General features: G+C 56.7%; 1 protein-coding gene and 2 long non-coding RNA genes across 4 annotated transcripts; 2 read left to right on the top strand and 1 right to left on the bottom strand.

Moving 5' to 3' along the window:
* Positions 1-2,028: 2,028 nt before the first annotated feature.
* LOC101946742 (leukocyte immunoglobulin-like receptor subfamily B member 3) lies at positions 2,029-5,335 on the top strand. The gene is made up of 4 exons (XM_065570913.1): positions 2,029-2,176; positions 2,321-2,356; positions 3,027-3,317; positions 4,347-5,335. Exons 1-4 carry the CDS (start codon positions 2,146-2,148, stop codon positions 4,499-4,501), a joined length of 513 nt encoding a protein of 170 aa, XP_065426985.1. The 5' UTR covers positions 2,029-2,145; the 3' UTR covers positions 4,502-5,335.
* On the bottom strand, positions 4,323-11,078 carry LOC122173291 (uncharacterized). 2 transcript variants are annotated; one of them, XR_010593398.1, is made up of 3 exons: positions 10,947-11,078; positions 6,937-7,116; positions 4,323-4,449 (listed from the first exon to the last, which is right to left on the bottom strand). It is a non-coding gene; the product is annotated as an uncharacterized LOC122173291 (long non-coding RNA). The 2 variants fall into 2 exon arrangements; XR_010593399.1 differs by having other exon boundaries at positions 4,328-4,446.
* On the top strand, positions 5,332-6,943 carry LOC135976200 (uncharacterized). Its single transcript, XR_010593401.1, has 3 exons — positions 5,332-5,378; positions 5,897-5,934; positions 6,250-6,943. It is a non-coding gene; the product is annotated as an uncharacterized LOC135976200 (long non-coding RNA).
* Positions 11,079-20,595: the final 9,517 nt, after the last annotated feature.

The following is a 20,595-nucleotide window of genomic DNA, read 5'->3' as shown; positions in this document are numbered from 1 at the left end:
TCAAGGGATGGGCGTTGGGGGGACACAGGCTTGGGTTCAGTCTAGAGTCAGAGAAGCTGTGGGGCTCATTTCCGTGCAGCCATCGACCCACCACACCAGTACAGGAGGAATCTTGTCCCCACCAGCAGGCTCAGGCGTCGGCCATCTTAGCCAGGGAGCAGCATGGCCGCCCTGTGAGGGCTGCAGGGGGAGAGGGCAGGGCCATGTTAACTGAGGGCAGCCAGGGGCTTCCTTCCCTTGGGGAGCAATGGGAGATGGCGGCTTTGGCTAGTGGGGGGCCATAAGCATAGTCGCCACCTTCCCCGCTTTCCCATGGGTACTCGACCCCCCGCCTGCCCCCGGCCCTGCCCCCACTCCATCCCTTCCATGAGGCCCTGCCCCTGCCCCGCCTCTTCCAACCCCCTCCCCAAAATCCCCACACCAGCTCTGCCTACTCCCCTGAGCGCACCACGTTCCCGCTCTTCCCCGTCCCTCCCAGACTGTGCTAATGCCGCCAAACAGCTGTTTGGCAGCGGCCGGGCGGGAAACGATGGGAGGTAGGCGGAGGAGCGGGGACATGGCACGCTCAGCGCGGGGGGAGAAAGGGGGGTGAGAGGAGTTTGGCTGTTGGTGGGTGCAGAGCACCCACTAATTTTTCCCTGTGGGTGCTCCAGCCCCAGAGCACCCAAGGGGCCAGGGGCTGTGGCAGAACAGGAGGGGTATAGGGGTACAGGATGGGGCAAAAAGGGGAGGTCTGGGGGATGTGAGGCGATAGGGAATAAGGGCAGAAATAGGGGAGGGGACATGGGACATGAGGGGATACGACAGGGGATGAAGGGACACAGGATGGGGGGCAGAACTGGGGGGATGGGGACCTGAATGAGGGGAGGGAGTCATGAGGACACTGGGGAGGGGATTCAATCCAGGGGTCAGAATGGGGGGCTGAGGGGCCCAATGTGTCAACATTGGGGGTGAAGGGCAAACAAACTGAGGAGCCAGAGCTGGAGCATCTGATGGGGGGGCCAATTTCTCTTGAGCTCTGTCCTCATGTTCTTGTCCCCTCCCCTTTCTGGGGGGCTGGTCAGCTCCCCCCTGCATGTCTTTTTCACAGCATCCTGAGGTGAGCTCTACACAGGGCCCTGAGCTGCGCAGACCTGCTGCCCTGGGGATGGGCTGGGTAGGGGACACGGGGCTTTTCACATCTAGGGGGCTGGCTCTAATCTGTGTCCTTTTCTCTAACCACTAGACCCCACCCCCTGGGATCCAACCAGAGCCAGGGAAACAACCCAGGAGTCCTGGCTCCCAGCCCCTCCCCCGCAATCACTAGATCCCACTCCCCTCCCAGAACTAGGGTATATAACAGGGTAGGTGCCGGGCATCAGGTTTACACAGAGTTTCACTGGCAGTAGCAGAAACAGGAAGATTGCGCCGGCTCTGGGCAGACTTCCCCTTTCGTGGATTTAACGGCTGTTGCTTTAACAACTCAGGATCTACATTTTCCAGTCTCTCGCCCCTAACGGGAGCCAGAAACCACCACTCTCCAAGCCCACCGTCCTATCTCTGTGCCACATCACTCAGATAAGAACCGTGTCTACAGTGACACTACCTGGGAAGGAGGTTGGCCAGGTGCCTCCACCCTCATGCTCCAGGGCAGGTACTGGGCCCAGCCGGGTCAGGAAGGAATCTCTGCCCCACTCCATGGGAGAGGGCCGCTCCGTGGGGGACACTTTGTGTGGGTGGGGGGGCCTCCTCTGAGCTGCTGCTCCAGGGAGGCTAGATAGGCCTGTTGGAAAAGGTCAGGACAGCCTGGACACCTCTTGATGCCTGAGATTCCCCCGTTCCCAGCTGATCCCTGGACTGGGCAGCTCCCATGTGGGGCTGGGAGTGATGGGGGGCGGGGGTGGGGGGACCAGGCAGCTGCAGGAAGGGATGTGGTTTGCTGGGTGTTGCAGGGAGCTGGCTTTGCTCTGACCACAGTAGATTTGGGCTGGAGATTGCAGAGAAACCACCTGATGGGGAGGAAAGGGGCCAAACACATCATGGGCTTCCTGGGGCTGCAGCCCCCGGTGCAGTTCCTCATTCCGCTCACACTCGGGCCTCAGGGCTTGGGGGAGCTCGGCACCGGGGTGTTGGTGGCAGAGCTGAGGGGTCCCCCACTGCCCCGTCATGGCGTCTGCTCTCACCATCCTCTTCCTCAGTGAGTATCTGAGAGAGCCATGGCATGTGAATATAGGGGTGGATCTGAGACCAGGGTTTGTGACCATGGGGGCAGTATCTGATACCAGGGTGTAGGATCCAGTTGCTCTGGGATCTGGTCCCTAATGACCTGTCTCCTTTCCAGGCTGCTGGCTGGCTTTGCGGAGCGGGATGTTGGAACGTGAGTATCTGTGGGGAATGGGGCAGCTGGGGGAATTTCCACATTAAGGATAAGGGACATAGGTGGAGGTTGAGGGGTGCAGATCCCCCAAAGGGATGATCCTGTCAGACCTGTGCTTCCTCCCACACCCAGAGGCGGGGACTGAGACCTCCCCCCACTCATTACAGGGATGGGCACCACACAGGGTGAATTCACCTGCACTCAAAGCTCTGCCCCCCAGGAAATACAGAGTGAGGCACCAGCCACCCCACAGCGCCCCCGAACTGTGCCTGGGGAGCTGGCAGTAATCCCGGGGCCTGTCCTGGAAGCCGCTTTCTCAAAAGACTCAGATTTTTCCCACAAACCTCTCCAGGGTAGATCCCAATACACCCCCAACTGAAGTGGGGGCAGGGCTGGGTTCTGATCTCAGCCTTCTGGGGTCAATCCGGAGACACCCCTGAGTGCAATAGGGGCAGGGCTGAATTGATGCTGGAGAACTGAAGGAATCTGAGATTGGAAAATCTCCTTTCCCCCTGCTGTGTCTCACCCCGGCTGTGAGCCGCGGGGCCGGGCCTGCACCCCAGGGACGGACGGAGGGTAAAACGCTAGAGCGACACATGGGCAGAGGATTGAATCAGATGGACGCGGTTTGTGTCACCCCCACTTACTGCCTGTTTGTTTGTGCATCCAGAGGGGTCCCTCCCAAAACCCTCCATCTCCGTCAGCCCCGGTGGGGTGATCCCTGTGGGGGGAAACGTCACCATCCGGTGTCGGCATCAGCGCCTGGGCATGAGGTTCCTCCTCTACAAGGCTGGAGTTAAGAACTATCTGAATTACACAGACCCTGCTGGCTCTGAGGCTCAATTTCCAATCACCAGCGCCAGACGGGAACACGGTGGCAACTACACCTGTCGCTATAGCAACATAACAGGACCAGTTACCTACTCGAAGCCCAGCGACCCTGTGCAGATCATTGTAGCAGGTGAGGGGCCCAGCCCGGAATCTCGGCTCCCAGCCCCACACCCAGCCAGGGCCCAGGGGGTCTCCGTGAGCCCTGGTGCCCAGCAGATGGGACGTCCAGCCCAACCACTGAAGGTCGGGTGGAGGGGGGATATCTTGGCCCTGTGGTGCCTTGGTGCTCTCGATCCTAGGGGAGAACTCAGACTGTCTCTGCCCCGTTGCTGATGCTCCATGCCAGGACAGTGCGCAGTGGCTGTGCTGGGGTCTGTCTCACGCCCCATGTCACTCGCACTGCAGAGCTCAGCTCCCCCAAACCCTCCATCTCCCGGAGCCCCAGCGGGCAGGTCGCCCTGGGGGAGCCGCGACCGTCTGGTGTCGGGGTCAGTGCCGGGGTCTGGAGTTTGTTCTGTACAAGGCTGGGGACAGGAACGCAGCAGCGCTGGGCAGGGACTCGGCTGGGGTCAAATTTCCCATCCCCAAAGTGAGCCGGGCAGATGGAGGCAGCAACACCTGCTATTATCCCTCCAACTCGGATCTGGACACCTGGTCGGAACCCAGCGACCCCATGGAGCTGGTGGTAGCAGGTGAGGGGCCCGGCTCAGCCTCCCCGCTCCCAGCCCCATACCCAGCCAGACCCTTGGCCCAGCAGAGTGGACACCCATCCAGGGAGGAGGGACGGAGTCAGTGGGGGGTTCCCCAGCCAGGGGGGAGAAGCAGCCATTGGAGATTTGGGGCAGAGGAAGGGGGGATCCCTGTCCTCAGGGGGAGCTGCAGAGTAGCGGGGCTTTTCCCAGGCAACACATCAGTTACAGGGTGTGACGAAGTGGGACTGTTCTTCATGTTTCCTCTGAATACTGTGTGGGTGCCTCAGTTTCCCCTATGCATTTCTTAATACCAAATATTGCTGGCTCTGACCCCACTTGATTCCTCAGGGCCCCCAACATCCTCCCCATAGAATTTTGTGCTGCCCTTGGGCGCCACCTGGGGTGGGAGGGGCTGGGGAGAGAACAGACCAGCCGCTCCCGGCTCTCAGGCTTCTGCTGTATCCCAGGCGGATCGGAATCGCCGGCACCTCCGGGTCAGACCAGCCCCATCATCGCCGGGGTTAGCGCAGCAGCCGCCGTCCTCCTCCTCCTCCTCGTGGCCTTCGTCTGCTTCAGAAAAACCCGAGCCAGTGAGTGCCCCGCCCAGCAAGGGAAGGGTTAAACCTGCCGCTAAGCCGGGCGGGATGGGGTCACGGCTGGGATGGGGGACTGTGCCGGGAAAGTCAAGGAGTGGGGTGGAGGCTCAGCAGAGGACACTGTTGCATGTGTAATCCCTGTACACACGCACCTGTCCCACCCCAGAGGTGGCTGCGTCTCAGTGCCGGGCCACGGGTCCCTGTATAAAGAGCTTCTCAGGTACCTCGGGTGACAGAGGAGCCGACTGGCCTGGATCAGGTTCGTTTTAACAAGTCGCTAACGAGGGAGGATTGGGGACAGGAAAAGCCCCCGAGTTAATCTGCCCCTCCCCCGGTGCATGCTCTGGTGTTGTGCTGCCCCCTGCTGGTCCAGCCCAGCCCAGCCGGGATCAAGCCTCAGCACCAGCAGCAGAGGGGAGACCCCCAGATCCCCCATCCCTGCTGCCCTGTGGGGGTGAGTGGCTGGGCGCTGGGACCGGGGGATCCCGATCGGCTCATGGGGGATTCTGGTTTGTGTCCCTCTGCAGGAAAAGGAGCCGCACCGAGACCGAGCAGGTAGGAACCCGGCTCCTCCCCCTCCCGAACGACCTGCCGGGGTCACAGAGCTCCTGGGTTCTGTCCCACCTCGGGGAGGGGAGTTTCGGTCTAGTGGTTAGAACAGGGTGGCTGGAAGCCGGGACTCCTGGCTTCTCTCCCTGGTCTGGGAGGAGAGTGGGGTCTAGTGGTTGGGGCAAGGTTGAATTAGGGAACAGGGTTCAGTGTGAGGCAGGATGGGGGGCTCTCTGGCTGTGTTGGGGAATGTCCCTACGGGTGGGGGGATATGAGATTTATAAAGGGATTTTCTCTCTTTTAATGCCAGCCCTTTGGGGGTGTTGAAGGCCCCGGCTCAGCAAGACAACATCTGTGAGTAAAACACCCAAGGGGGTACCAGAGTGGGGCAGGACCCCTGGGGAAGGGAGGGGCTTTTGGGGGCTCCCCTCCCCCTCTAGTCCATGGTCTCCCTCTGTCTGCCCCCCATTCTTCCCCCCAGGCCTGGGGGGTTTTGTGTCCCCCCCTTCACTTCTCCATGGGATTCTCCAGTGACCTACAGGGAATCCCCATCCACTCCTGGCTCCCAGCCCCCTGCTCTAACCTCTAGACCCCACTCCCCACCCAGAGCCGGGGAGAGAACCCAGGCATCCTGACTCCCAGCCCCTCTCCCACTCTACCGTAACACCCTAGACTCTGCCATCGTCTCTGTGCCTCCGTTTTCCTCTCTGTAACATGGGGCTAATGACCCTGGCCCATGCTGTAGGGTCGATGGGGGGGGTGGTTGTGCCGGGCTCTGACCCCACTGCCTGGACAGAGGGGTCAGAGCTGGGTGTGGGGTTCTGCTTTGGGCCGGCCGGGGGTGCAGCTCAGCCGGTGTCTCTGTTCTGCAGATGCCTCCATGGACGAAGGGAAAGAGCCGCAGACCCTGGTAAGTGTCCCCTGTTCCCCCAGGGGCCTGACCCCCAACCCTGACCCACATGGGCCCCAGCAGGCCTCTCACATCCCTTCCCAGAGTCTCCTGGCACACTCAGTGGTTTGGGGTGGGAGTCGGGCTATAGGCAGGGGGGGTTATGGGATCGCCAGCTGGGATTGCAGGGTGTGTATGTGTGTTTCCCTGTCGCCCCCTGTTGGAGGGGATGGGCCCTACTCTGAGTGTGTGTGTGGGGGGGGGGTTGGTGCAAGCGCGCACACAAACACACAAACACACACACACACACGTGACTCTCTCCCCTCCCACACCAAGGAGCCCGACCCCAACACCTACGCCGAGCTGGACCGCCAGACGCTGCAGCCCAGTGTGTACGATGTGATCAACGTGAGCCGGGGAGCCCCGCAGTGAGAGCCCCCCGCAGCCATGGGGCACCAGACCCCAGGGGGCAACAGCCTCACGCCCCAACAGTGACAGCCCCAGAGAACTCTACATCTAGGGAAGATTTAGGGAGGACGCTGCCCTCCCCTCGCTGCAGCCCCGTCCCATCAAGCTTCTGTCCCCCTACCCCGCCTACATGTGGGGGGAAGGGGGGGCTCAGCACTGGGATGGGTAGGAGACGCTTCAAGGCAGCTTTGATGTTATTTTGCATCCTGTTAACCTCCAGATTTGTAATAAACACAGATCATTAAACCAGCCCCCCCGGGCAGCCCCCTGTACCGGCGCCAGAGGAGTGTGGCACACCTGGGGTAGATGGGGCGCTAACGGGGAATCAGGTTTAAGCTGAGTTTCACTGGGAGTAGCAGAACCAGCAAGCGAGCGCCGGCTCTGGACACACTTCCCCTTTTCACAGATATTTCGGTTGCTGCTTTAGCAACTTAGCATCTAAATTTATCCCTCCCCCATCCCATTACAGGGGCCGGAAACCACAACCCCTCCACCCCTCTGTCCTGTCTCTATCTCACACCACTGCGCTAAGAATAGCATCTGCAGCGACGCTACCTGAAAAGGAGGTTGGCCAGGCCCCTCCACCCACATGCTCCAGGGTGGGCGCTGGGACCAGCTGGGTCAGGAAGGAATCTCTGCCCTGCTTCATGGGAGAGGGACGCTCCTTTCGGAGGACAGGTGGGAGATGAAGACCTCCTCTGCTCTGAGCTGCTGCTCCAGGGAGGCTAGACGGGCCTGTTGGAAAAGGTGAGGGCAGTCTGAGCCTGGGCACCTCTTGACATATCCTGAGATTCCCCCTTTCCAAGATGGTCCCCGGAGTGGGCAGCTCCCATGTGGGGCTGGGAGGTGATCGTGGGAGCAGGGGACCAGGCAGCTGCAGGAAGGGATGTGCTTTGCTGGGCATGGCAGGGAGCTGACTTTGCTCTGACCATAGTAGATTTGCCCTCAAGATTGCAGGGATGAGAAGAAGGGGGCCAAGCGCATCACAGGCTTCCTGGAGCTGCAGCCCCCCGATGTATTTCCACATTCTGCTCGCACTTGGGCCTGAGGCTCGGTGGAGCTCAGCACCGGGTGTTGGTGGCAATGTGACGAAGCAGGGGGTTTCTTGTTGTTTCCAATGGTTTGCATGCAGAGGGGGCGGGACTCAGTTTCCTTGGGTGTTACTGGTTTAACGAGGTGATGGAAGAGGGGAGTTGTTTTACAGAGGGCCAGTGAACGGCCTGGAGAATGGATACCCCAGCGACGGCTGACTGGGAGGCCCAGCTCAGGAGTCGCAGCCGGTTCTGGGCAGGGGCAGGAGAATGGGCTGTGAAGAGAGGACCCTGGTAACCTGACCAGCTGGTTCTAGCCCGTGAGGAACAAAGGACAGATGAGAGGAGGCCCAGGCAACCGTTTACCTGAGACAGAAGACAAAGGACAGAGGCGGGGCTTGGGGCTGGTGATATCAGATGCCCAGCTGGGAAACAGGGGGGCTCTGGGCTAGAGAGAGAGAGCAGGCAGAGCTCACCTGGATGCAGGGGAGACTGGGATGTGCTGGGCTGAGGGAGGCCAGGCCTAAAGCATTGAGAGTTTCCTGTGCTGTGTTCAACGCTCAATAAACCCTCCTGTTTTACGCTGGCTGAGAGTCACTCCAGGCTAGAGAACAGGATTGCATTATTCCCTCTGAGAGTGGAGGCCCCAGGGGTCCAGAGCGAGTGGACTCCCTGAGGGGGCCCATGGCAAGAAACAGGTCTGCTAAGGCTCAGAGAGGTGTGGCTGCAGGAGGTGGAGGGCTTAACCCCGAGAGAGTGGACCCCCAAGAAAGGCTGTCACACTGAAAGGGACACCCCCCACAGACTGCACGGGGCCAAGAGTGGGCATGATCTGTGAGTCTGTGACAGACGGGGGGCCCGAACACTCCCCTCAGATTCATGTAGGCATCGAGCACTACCTAGTCTGGGCCCACCACCTCGGACCGTGCCAGCATCACCTCAGCACCCGTGTCCCAAAACCCTTGGGTGCTCCTTCACCCCACCTCAAGGGGGATGATGTGGCGATTGCCCCCCTGGGCCTGTCCCATGCTCACCCAGCGGGTTGAGTACGGGTGCCCTGGACCTGGGGCCCAACCTTCCCCTGCTGGCCTGGCCTGGTGGTCCCCTCCCTCTGGCACAGCCGTCTCGACTGTGGCCTCCTGGACCGGCGATGCCCCCTCTCGGGGGGCTTCCACCCAGTTGACACCTGCGGGTTCTGCTTGGCTGCCATTTCCTTCATCTTCAGCCATTGTGCCACCTTGTGTCCCTTTTGGCCTCAGTAATTACATTTCAGGTCCCTCAAGTCCCAGGACGGGGGTCGGCCCGCCCCGGCATTCCCAGGCACCCTTGAGTTGGGCTTCCTGAAGTCCCACCTTTGAGAGGTCTCTGGGTGACTCCCCTTCTGAGTCCCCAATGTGGGTCTCCCTCCTGTCCCCGATGTGCTGAAAACAAACTCATCCACCAGTGCACCAGCACTGCACAGATCCTTGGCTTCTGGTCCGCCAGCCACATCTTAAGGTCCGGAGGGCAGATGTCATACAGCTGCTCCAACCCAACCAGGTTATACACGTCCTCTGCGGTAGTGGCCCCTGTGCCCTTCCCCCACTTGTCGAGATATTCCCCCAGCAGGTTGGCGACCTCCTTGTAAGTGATACCTGAGGACTTGCGCACACCCCGGAATCGTTTCCTGTACGCCTCGGGTCAGTTCAAACTTCAGCAGCAAAGCCTGTTTGAACAGGTCATAGTCCCCCGTCTCAATCCCATCCATTTGGCTGAATCCCTCTATGCCCTTGGGACCCAGCAGGGGGGGTCAGACAGTGAAGTCTATCTGCGGGGTCAGTCTGGTACAGATCACAAGCCTTCTCACCCCCACTCCTTGAACTGGGGAAGCAGTTTGGTGTCTAGATTCCCACAAAACTGGCGTCCTGGGAGCCTTCCCCACTTACCCCCCGGCAGGTCCTCTTGGCCCGCCGCTCGTCCATCTCCAACTCATGCTTCCGCTGTTCTGCACGGTCCACCAGCCTCCACTCCTCCAGCTCCAGCTCCTCCGCTTTTAGCTCCAGTCTCCGCAGCTCCTCCAGGCAGAAACCTGACTGGGGAGCCCCCCGCTGACTGGGGCGTTGGATCTGATAGACTCCCGGCTGCTACAGTGACCGCCCCCTGGCTACACCCCGAGAGCCCACCTGGGCTCTGGAGTCTGTTCCTCAGACTGGTCATTCTCTACAAGCTGAGCTATGAGCCACTCCTTAGTGATCCTCCCAATGCTCAGCCCTCTCTCCCAGGGGCCAGGTCCCTCTTACGGAGCTGGTTCTAGGCCATTTCCAGGCTGGTTTCTTTCAATTCCCTCGTTTTATCGCTAACCACCACTCTCTGGAAAGCGCCTGCGCTCACAACCAACCATCTACAGGGTGCAGCCACCAACCATCCTCTGCTACCACGTTGTCACGGACTCACAGATCGTGCCCACTCTTGGCCCTGTGCGGTCCCTGGGGGGAACCCCGTTCAGAGCGACAGCCCTTCTCGGGGGTCCACTCTGTCCAGGAGGTTAAGCCCCTCCACCTTCTGGAACCGCACCTCTCTGAGCCTTAGCATGCCTGTCTCTCACAGTGGGCCCCCTCAGGGAGTCCACTCACTCTGGACCCCTGGGGCCTCCACTCCAAGAGGGAATAATGCAACACTGTTCTCTAGCCCGGAGCGACTCTGTGCCACCAAAGACCCGGAGCGCCGCTGGGTGAGTAAAAGCACCGCAGTGGGTGGCACCTTTTTTTTTATTGCTCCCCCTTTCCCTCCACCTGGCTACACCATTGAACCAGGGGACGGTTCCTGTCTGCTTCGTCAGACCCTTTCAATCGACCGTTTCCTGCGCTGGCCAAGCACAGATAGTCGGGGAAGCGCAAGTCCCTTTGGTTCAGGGGGTGCATGTGAGCCTGACGAAGAGGGATCTCCTTTAGGTCAACACATACAGAAAACACTTGCGTTTTTGCACCTTTTTTATAAGGTGTTTGCTGGCCGCGTTTCAAAACAGGTCAACCAATGAAGGTGGCCAAATGTGTCAGTGTGGTATTGGCGGTTGTCTCGATCTTATGAACTGTGAATCTGTGCTCAGCTCATCTCTTCTCTATGCGGCTAATTGTGGTCCATTTGCTAACCTCAGCTTAAAGAGGTATTTGGTTGCAGAGCATAGTGACCACAAGTCTGTATCTATCTTTACAGAGTTTCCTAGCTAGATTATGTTTAGGCTTGCAGGATTTAACTGTACTCGCTGCTTACAACTTCCGGAAGTTTTAGTCCTAACACTGCTTGTGCACATTAATCACAGCAAGCAGATAAGTCTCAGACATATGGAGCTATACCTATATCTCATAGATCTGGAAGGGACCCTGAAAGGTCATTGAGTCCAGTCCCCTGCCTTCACTAGCAGGATCAAGTACTGATTTTTGCCCCAGATCCCCAAGTGGCTCCCTCAAGGATTGAACTCACAACCCTGGGTTTAGCAGGTCAATACTCAAACCACTGAGCTATCCCTCCAGACCGTAAAAACAATTGGAGGCTCACCTGGGCTTTGCAGAAAGGGTGCAGGTGGGTTCAGAGGCAGAAGATCCCACCCTCGTTGCCAAAATGTTGTATCAGGCAGGCAAGGTACTAACACACTGCAACAGGACTTTATTTTTACAAACTGCTGCTGCACCCTCTGTAACCCTCACTCCGCCTCCTCAACTCCTCCCCCTCCTTCCTGTTTCCCGTCCTTTCCGACTCCCAACAGCCAGTGCTCCCAGTTCTAATCATTACAGCAGCATCTAAACACCAAACATACACGTCCCTCCACCCCCACCCCATCCTGTGTCCCCTCATGTTCCTGTCTCCCCCTTTCCTCCCCCTGGCCCATGTCCCCTTCCCCATTCTGTAGTTCCCTCACATCCCCCGTCAGGTCCCCATCCCCCAATTCTGCCCCCTCTCCCATGTCCCTTTACCCACCATTGTGTTTCCTCATGCCCCATCTCCTCCCCCATTCTACTCACGCCATCCCCTATCCCCTCACACCCCCCAACTTCCCTCAGGGAATGTGGGTTTTGTGGGGCCAGGAGACTGAGGGGAAAGAAAGTGGGGGACCCAGGACTGAGGGGTCAGGAGCAGGGGGGGCAGTGAGAGGGGAGCCTGCTGAGTGGTGAAAATGGCACCTCCCTCCTGGGTGGCACCATCTGCCCTCTTCCCCCTCACCCCCCCAAACAATCCTGCCCCCCAGCTCTGACCTTTGCGGGGACTCGGTCTGCCCTCAAACTCCGGTCCCCATCCCAACCCCTCTGCCCTCAACCCCCATCCTGACACCCCCAAACTACTTCCCTCAAACTCCCGGCTCCCCCCATCTGGCTCCCCCCAAAACACCCGCCATGGGGGGCTCAGAAGTGCCGGCGGCTAAATCACTCTGCGCCCTGTTGTGTTCAAGGAGATGCAATAAAGAGCCCAAAGTGCGAACACGCCCCAGCCCCTGCCCCACACTGAACAGGGTTAAACACGGGCCGGAGGCAGGGTCCAGAGCCTGCAGCCTGCTCAGCCCCATGGCAACCCCCCTCATTGACCACTGCGACCGGCTGTTACAGACACAGCAGGGCAGGAACCAGGGGAGCCGTGGCAGGCGGTGTGTGAAACGAGGGGTTTGTTCCAGCCCCGGCCCCGTTCGCTGGAGCGAGTCTCTAGCCGGAAAATCCCCTGGGTTTGGGCGTCTCCCCGCTGGCCCCGGAGACGCTAGCAACTGTCCTGGGGGCAGAGGAGCCGGTGGAGCTAGGCTGGAGCTGATGTCACCGCGGCTGCTGTTAAAGTCCAACCTCGTTTCCTCCAGGGTTGGAGTTTCAGCCAGGGGAGGGGTGATGGCGTCGGGGTCACTCTCTCCGGCCGCTCTGCTCAGGACGTCTCTGAGGAGCAGGGTCCTGAGTGGCCCGGGGGCCCAGGAGATGGGAGGTGGCAGCCACGACTGTGAAGGCCTTTCTTTAAGGCCCATCCCCGAAATATCCACCAATGAGACCTCGTTTCCAACACCCCAATTGTGGGTTACGGATTTCTGCTCCCCCCACTTCTCCTGTGTCCCAGGCAGGCCCGAGCCCGGCCCGTGGGTTCTGTCCAGCGGCTGCTTGGGTGGACTAATCCCGTCTTTCTGTCTTGCCAACTTTCTCCCCAATGTTCATTCGTCCAGGTTCTCGTGACGCTGCCTGAACTTCTCACTCACCTTCTTCAGCTGAACCCCCCACGAGGGGACATTTGGAGGCTCCGGTATCACAGCCGTCCCCTGGGGTGGGGAGATTTTGGGGGCAGGGGAGAAGGAAGCCCTGGGGGTTTGTACAATAGAAATATAGAGCGGGGGAGGTTTATGGAGAAAGGGGGAGAGAAAAGGGGCCGGGGGACCCCGCTACAGAGAGGAGAAGGACAGACACTGGGGGGCAATAAGTGCCTTTATTCCAGCACTAGGGCCAGATGCAGCACCCCACACATGGGGCTGGGGTCTCTATCTCGGGTCACTGGGGTATGTGCGATTCTGGAGGATGTGGGGGGCCCGGCTCAGGGCTGAGCGATGAGCTCTGGTGGTCCTGTGGGATTTAACTACCCAGCTGCCTGTTGGGAACAGGTGCAGCCTGTCACCAGTCGCTGGGGTATCCATTCTCCAGGCCATTGGCTGGGGTCCCAAGTTCCCTTGCTGGTCCTCTGTAACAACAAACTCCCTCTGCCCTCCCCTCGTTAAACGAGTAACACCCAGGGAAACTGAGTCCCACCCCCTCTGCATGCAAACCACTGGAAAAACCAAGAAAATCCCCCACTTCGTCACAGGGGGGGCTCAGTGCTGGGGCAGGGGATTGGGGCGCGGGCTTAGCTCGGGCGGCTCCCGGTCAGCGGCGCAGCAGGGGTGCCAAGGCAGGCTTCCTGTTTGTCCTGGCACCGTGGACTGCACAGCGTCCTGGAAGCAGACAGCAGCCCCTTCCCGCGGCTGCCTGCTGTCTCTCCGCCTCTCTCTCTCTCTTGCTCCAGCAGCTTCTGCTGCCTCTTTGTGATTCAGTCCAGTGGCCGGATCACAACACGCGTTTTCACCCTTTCATAGTCTCCCTCCACACCAGGGGTCTCAGGCAGTTTTCCCTTCACTGCCCAGCTAGTGTCAGAGGGTAGCCATGTTAGTCTGGATCTGTAAAAAGCAACAGAGAGTCCTGTGGTACCTTAAAGACTAACAGATGTATTGGAGCATAAGCTTCCGTGGGTGAATGCCCACTTCGTCAGACGCATGTAATGGAAATTTCCAGAGGCAGGTATAAATATGCAGGCAAGAATCAGTCTGGAGATAACGAGGTTAGTTCAATCAGGGAAGGTGAGGTCCTCTGCTAGAAGTTGAGGTGTGAACACCAAGGGAGGAAAAACTGCTTTTGTAGTTGGCTAGCCATTCACAGTCTTTGTTTAATTCTGAGCTGATCGCGTCGAATTTGCAAATGAACTGAAGCTCAGCGGTTTCTCTTTGGAGTCTGGTCCTGAAGTTTTTTTGCTGTAAGATGGCTACCTTTACATCTGCTATTGTGTGGTCAGGGAGGTTGAAGTGTTCTCCTACAGGTTTTTGTATATTGCCATTCCTGATATCTGACTTGTGTCCATTTATCCTCTTGCGTAGTGACTGTCCAGTTTGGCCAATGTACATAGCAGAGGGGCATTGCTGGCACATAATGGCATATATAACATTGGTGGACGTGCAGGTGAATGAACCGGTGATGTTGTAGCTGATCTGGTTAGGTCCTGTGATGGTGTCGCTGGTGTAGATATGTGGGCAGAGTTGGCATCGTTTGTTGCATGGGTTGGTTCCTGAGTTAGAGTTGTTATGGTGCGGTGCGTGGTTGCTGGTGAGAATATGCTTAAGGTTGGCTGGTTGTCTGTGGGCGAGGACTGGCCTGCCTCCCAAGGTCTGTGAAAGCTAGTGCCACTCCCTTAGTGGCTGGCAGGGCATGGACGCAGCTGGCTGCTCTGGTGCCATGGCGGCCTCTGGTGGGCAAAAGGCAGAACTGTAGCACTTCTTGGGCAGAATATATTTTATGCGGGAAAAATCAAGATTATACGGGGCAAATTAATTCTGCCCATTCGTAGATGCACAGAATTCCCCCAGGAGTAAACAATGGTGAATGGTTCCAACACTGGTGTGATGGTTGCCCCCCACTCCAGCAATGCCACCTGATGTACTGGGGTACCAGTGAGCCCACCTGTTCCACCAGCCTGGGCTCCCTCACCCTGTCTTGCTGAGCCAGGCCCTCCAGCCTCCTCCAGCACACACACAGGTAGGGACACACACAGCTGCAGACAGACACAGACACTGAAACCAGCTCGGCATGGGAAACCTTCAGCTAAGGAATTGACCTGCACTCAAGTGCACACCCTCTGGGGTGCAAACCCAAAATTGTATTGCCTTGCGCTGCACAGAGAACTGAACTGCGTAAGCTGACTGAAATTTGCCTTCTCCCTCAATGTGGAGGAAGAGACGCACAGCTTTTTGCCCCCCTCCCCACTAGTAATGAGTTCCACAAACTGGGTTTTGAGAAAACAAAACAAGTTTATTAACTACAAAGGACAGATTTTCAGTGATTATAAGGGATAGCAAACAGATCAAAGCAGATTACTGAGCAAATAAAACAAACATGCAAACTAAGCTGAATACACTAAAGAAACTGGTTACAAGCAGTAATTTCTCACCCTAAAAGTTGTTTTAAGCAGGTTGCAGAATTTCTTGAAGATAAACTGCTCTTGCTTGTGTGACGAAGTCAGGGGGGGTTCTTGGTTTTACCTTGTGTTAAGGCTGGATCCCCACTTTGAACTTTAGGGTACAAATGTAGGGGCCTGCATGAAAACTTCTAAGCTTAACTACCAGCTTAGCTCTGGTTCCGCTGCCACCATTTCAATGGATTCCATTTCTGGGAAGCCTTGAAAAACCTTCACCAATTCCCTGGTGAATACAGATCCAAACCCCTTGGATCTAAAACAAGGAGAAATTAACCATTCCCCCTCCTTCCTCCCACCAACTCCTGGTGAATACAGTTCCAACCCCCCTGGGATGTACAACAGGGAGAAATTAACCCTCCCCCCTCCTTCCTCCCACCAACTCCTGGTGAATCAAGATCCAAACCCCTTGGATCTTAAAACAAGGAAAAATCAATTAGGTTCTAAAAAGAAAGCTTTTAATTAAAGAAAAAGGTAAAAATCATCTCTGTAAAATCAGTATGGAAATAACCTTACAGGGTAATCAAACTTAAAGAGCTCAGAGGACTCCCCTCTAGTCTTAGGTTCAAAGTACAGCAAACAAAGATAAACACTCTAGTAAAAGGTACCTTTACAAGTTGAGAAAACAAAGTAAAACTAACACGCCTTGCCTGGCTATTTACTTACAAGTTTGAAATAGGAGAGACTTGTTTAGAAAGATGTGGAGAACCTGGATTGATGTCTGGTCCCTCTCAGTCCCGAGAACGAACACACTCTCAAACAAAGAACACAAACAACAACCTTCCCCCCCCCAAGATTTGAAAGTATCTTGTCCCCTTATTGGTCCTTTAGGTCAGATGCCAGCCAGGTTACCTGAGCTTCTTAACCCTTTACATGGAAAAGGATTTTGGAGTCTCTGGCCAGAAGGGATTTTATAGTACTGTACACAGGACAGCTGTTACCCTTCCCTTTATAGTTATGACACCTTGTTTTTCCAATAGTTTGCATGAAGAGGGGGTGGGACTCAGTTTCCCTGGGTGTTACTGTTTTAACGAAGTGATAGGAGAGGAAGTTTGTTGTTACAGAGGACCGGTGAGGGAACTTGGGGCCCCAGCCAATGGCCATGAGAATGGAGACCCCAGCGACTGGTGACTTGGTGACCCGGAGGCCCAGCTTGGGAGTCGCAACTGGTTCTGGCCAGTGGGAGGACAATGGGCTGTAAAGAGAGGACTCCAATGACCTGACCAACCAGTTCCAGCCAGAGGGTGCCCAAAGACAAAAGAGAGGAGAGGAGGCCCAGGCGACCCTGTTTCCCTGGAAAGAAGACAATGGACAGAGGTGGGGCTTGGGGCCAGTGATATTAGATGCCCAGCTGGGAAGCAGGGGGGCTCTGGGAGAGAGAGACTGGGAGCAGGCAGAGCCCACCCGGATGCAGTAGAGACTTGGATGTGCTGTGCTGGGGGAGGCCAAGCCTGAGGGAGCTGAGAGTTTCCTGTGCTGGGTTCAGACGCTCAATATACCCTCCTGTTTTACGCTGGCTGAGAGTCACTCCAGGCTAGAGAACAGGGTTGCATTATTCCCTCTGGGAGTGGAGGCCCTAGAGGTCCAGAGTGAGTGGACTCCCTGATGGGGCCCATGGCGAGAGACAGGCATGCTAAGGCTCAGAGAGGTGAGGCTCCAGGAGGTGGAGGGGCTTAACACCCGAAGGAGAGTGGACCCCTGAGAAGGGGTGTCACACTGAAGGGGGCTCCCCCTAGGGACCGTACGGGGCCAACAGTGAGCCCGACCTGTGAGTCCATGACAGATCCATCTTACATAAAATACATCTTAGTTATGCACTATTCATATCAGAAGTGTATCTCCATGAAGAATATGAAGTGCCACAACTGGGGCAGCGGGGATCCTACGCAAACACGCTGGCCTGTGCTCCGGCGACAAAACCGGACGGAAGTCTGGTGTCCCTGGGCTACTTCCTACCACAGTCTGGGGAGGGGGGGTTCCGCACTCCTGGCCCCTCGTCTCCAGGGTTGGTCTCCCCCAGGGGCAGGGCACTGCACAGCACAGGCTCAGCTCTGGTGTTCAGCAGCGGGCTGGAGACGTCTGCCTCCTTCCCCTGTGGGGCCTCCCTTTATACTTCCTGCCCCGCCCTGGTACTTCTGGGATGGGGCGGGGCACATTTGACTCCTCCTACCAGGGGGGACATAGTGGTCCCTCGCTCTTAAGTCCAGAGGGAGGCTGCTTTGCTTAGACCTGTAAGATTTTAGCTTTGCCAGACTAGGCCAGAGGCTTAAGATGATTGAATGACCTAACAATACCGATAAGACCAGAGGTTACTGCATAAGACGTGCCAATAGGTGAGGTTATGGAAAAATGGATTGCAATAGACACAAGGTATTGTCTGAAACCACCAGCCACCCGGCCTGATTGTAACATCTTTAAATGTCTGTCCTGACCGCAGGGTACCTGCCATGTGTAGCTGCGCGAGACGAAAACGAACTACAAACAACTTATGAAAAACAGGGCACACCAATAATCATGGGGTGTGGAAGTGCAGCTAAGGAAAAGTGTGTTGACACCTTGTGACGAAGCAGGGGATTTTCTTAGTGTTGAGCATCAGTACTGTGTGTGCCTCAGTTTCCCCTGTGTGCTGTGTGCGTAACGAGGTGGTGGGAGAGGGGGTTTGCTGGTACAGAGGGCCAGGTGTGATTTCTACTAGCAGCCTGGATCCCAGACAACGGCCTAGACATGGTAGAACTTAGCAACCGGTGACCCGGAGGCCCAGCCTGTGTTGGGAGCCAGCCAGTTCTGCCCAGTGGGAAGACAGATGACGGAAGAGAGGGGAGCCCGGTGATCTGTTTGCCTGGAAGGAAGACAAAGGGCGGAGGAGGGGCTGTGGGGAAGGTGATATGGGGGGTCAGCTGGAAGGAAGTTGCTTCTGGACTGGGAACAAAGAGGAGTCTGACCCCACCTGGACTGGGACAGACCCATCTGGACGGTGCTGAGACTGGCCAGGCCCGAGGCCCCTGAGAACTGCCTGGGCTGGGTTCGGCTCTACAATAAATCCTCCTGTTTTATGCCAGCTGAGGGTCCCAATAGTCTGGGGATCGGGGGCATCACTCCCTCTGGCGGTGGTGGCCCCATGGGGCCAGAGGAAGGGGACCCTCCAAGGGGGCTCCCGGAGGGAGCCAGGCGGGCTGGAGACTCAGAGGTACAGTTCCAGGAGGCGATAGAACCCAGGGCTTAGCCCCCAAGGGAGAGTGGACCCCGAGAAGGGCTGTCAGACTGAGGGGAGTTCCGCACGGGAACCCTACGGAGCTGAGAGAGCACGGGGGGGGGGGGGGCTGTGAGTGCCTGACACACCTTCAAGCATAAACAGTGAGGTGGCAAAATTTGCAGATGATACAAAACTACTCAAGATAGTTATGTCCCAGGCAGACTGCAAAGAGCTACAAAGGGATCTCGAGAAAGTATGTGACCAGGCAACAAAGTGGTAGATGAAATTCAATGTTGATCAATGCAAGGTAATGCACATTGGAAAACATCATTCCAACCGGACATATTAGATGATGGGGCCTCAATTGGCTTTTACCACTCAAGAAAGAGATCTTGGAGTCATTGTGGAGAGTTCTCTGAAAACATCCACTCAATGTGCAGCGGCAGCCAAAAAAGCGAACAGAGGATTGGGAATCATTAAGAAAGGGGTAGATAATAAGACAGAAAATATCACAATGCTGCTATATAAATCCATGTTATGTCCACATCTTGAAGACTGTGTGCAGATGTGGTAACCTCATCTCAAAAAAGATATATTGGAATTAGAAAAGATTCAGAAAAGGACAACAAAAATGATTAGGGGTATGGAATGGCTGCCATATGAGGAGAGATTAAAACTTTTCAGCTTGGAAAAGAGACAACTAAGGGGGGATATGATAAAGGTCTATAAAATCATGACTGGTGTGGAGAAAGTAAAGAAGGCAGTGTTGTTTACTCCTTCTCATGACACAAGAACTAGGAGTCACCCAATGAAATTAAGAGTCAACAGGTTTAAAACAAACTGCAGGAAGTATTGTGGAACTCCTTGCCAGAGGATGATGTGAAAACCAAGTTTATAACAGGGTTCAAAAAAGAACTAGATAAATTAATGGAAGATAGGTCCATCAATGGCTTTTAGCCAGGATGGGCAGGGATGGTGTCCTTAGCCTCTGTTTGCTGGGAGGATGACAGGGGATGGATCACTCGCTGATTACCTGTTCTGTTCATTCCCTCTGGGGCACCATGCATAACACCCCCTAGTGCAGCAGTGGGGTATTGGGGCCTGTCACGGACTCACAGATCGGGCCCACTCTTGTCCCCGTACGATCCCTGGGGGGAACCCCCTTCAGTGTGACAGCCCTTCTCAGGGGTCCACTCTCTCTCAGGGTTAGGACCCTCCACCTCCTGCAGCCGCACATCTCTGAGCCTTAGCACACCTGTCTCTCACCGTGGGCCCCCTCAGGGAGTCCACTCGCTCTGGACCCCCGGGGCCTCCACTCCTAGTAGGAATAATGCAACCCTGATCTCTAGACCAGAGTGACTCTTAGTTTGCATAAAACTGGAGGATTTATTGAGCTTATGAACCCAGCACAGGAAACTCTCCAGCCTGGCCTCCCTCAGCACAGCACATCCCAGTCTCCCCTGCATCCAGGTGGGTTCTGCCTGCTCCCTCTCTCCTGTCCTGAGCTCCCCTGCTTCCCAGCTGGGCATCTGAGATCACCGGCCCCAAGCCCCACCTCTGTCCACTGTCTTCTCTCCAGGTAAATAGGGTCACCTGGGCCTCCTCTCCTCTCTTCTGTCCTCTGGCTGGAACCGGCTGGTTAGGTCACCGGGGTCATCTCTTCACAGCCCATTGTCCTGCCACTGGCCAGAACAGGCTGTGACTCCTGAGTTGGGTCTCCCGGTCCCCAGTCACTGGGGTCTCCATTCTCCAGGCCATTGGCTGGGGTCCCAAGTTCCATCGCTGGTCCTCTGTGTAACCCTTCTACCCCTCAGAGTTGGCAGCAACAGGGGCCGGGTTCTGTATCTAGGGGTTCCGCTTCAATAACACAATGCAAAACCGGCTCAAGCCCCCACCCAGTGACCTGGGGAATTACATATCATCCCCAGGCGCCTCTAAGAGGCAATACTTCCCCTCTTGCAAGCATGGAGTCTGAGTGTAGCAAAAGCCTTTTAATAAAGGAGGGAAACAATGCGGCATTATGTTGGGGAAACACCACAAACAGGATTCATAACACAAACCATGAGCAAAAGACCCACCCCCAAGTAAGTTGGGCAGTGTCTTTTTCCCCTCAGGGTTTTAAGTCCAACAACCCAACAGTCACCCCTCCCACAGTTTCTGACCTTGCTCAGAGCAGCCCCCAGAGTTCAGAAGTTCCTCTGCAGAGTTTACCTCCCAGCCTGGGTGGAAGTGGGGGGAAGTATGGGGGCAGCTTACATGCTCTGCTGCTCGGGTTGATGG

This window comes from Chrysemys picta, chromosome 17 (assembly GCF_011386835.1).
Source record: "Chrysemys picta bellii isolate R12L10 chromosome 17, ASM1138683v2, whole genome shotgun sequence".
In the NCBI taxonomy this organism is placed as follows: Eukaryota; Metazoa; Chordata; order Testudines; family Emydidae; genus Chrysemys; species Chrysemys picta.
The sequence above is the reverse complement of the archived record's forward strand: the minus strand, read 5'-3'. Positions and strand labels throughout refer to the sequence as shown.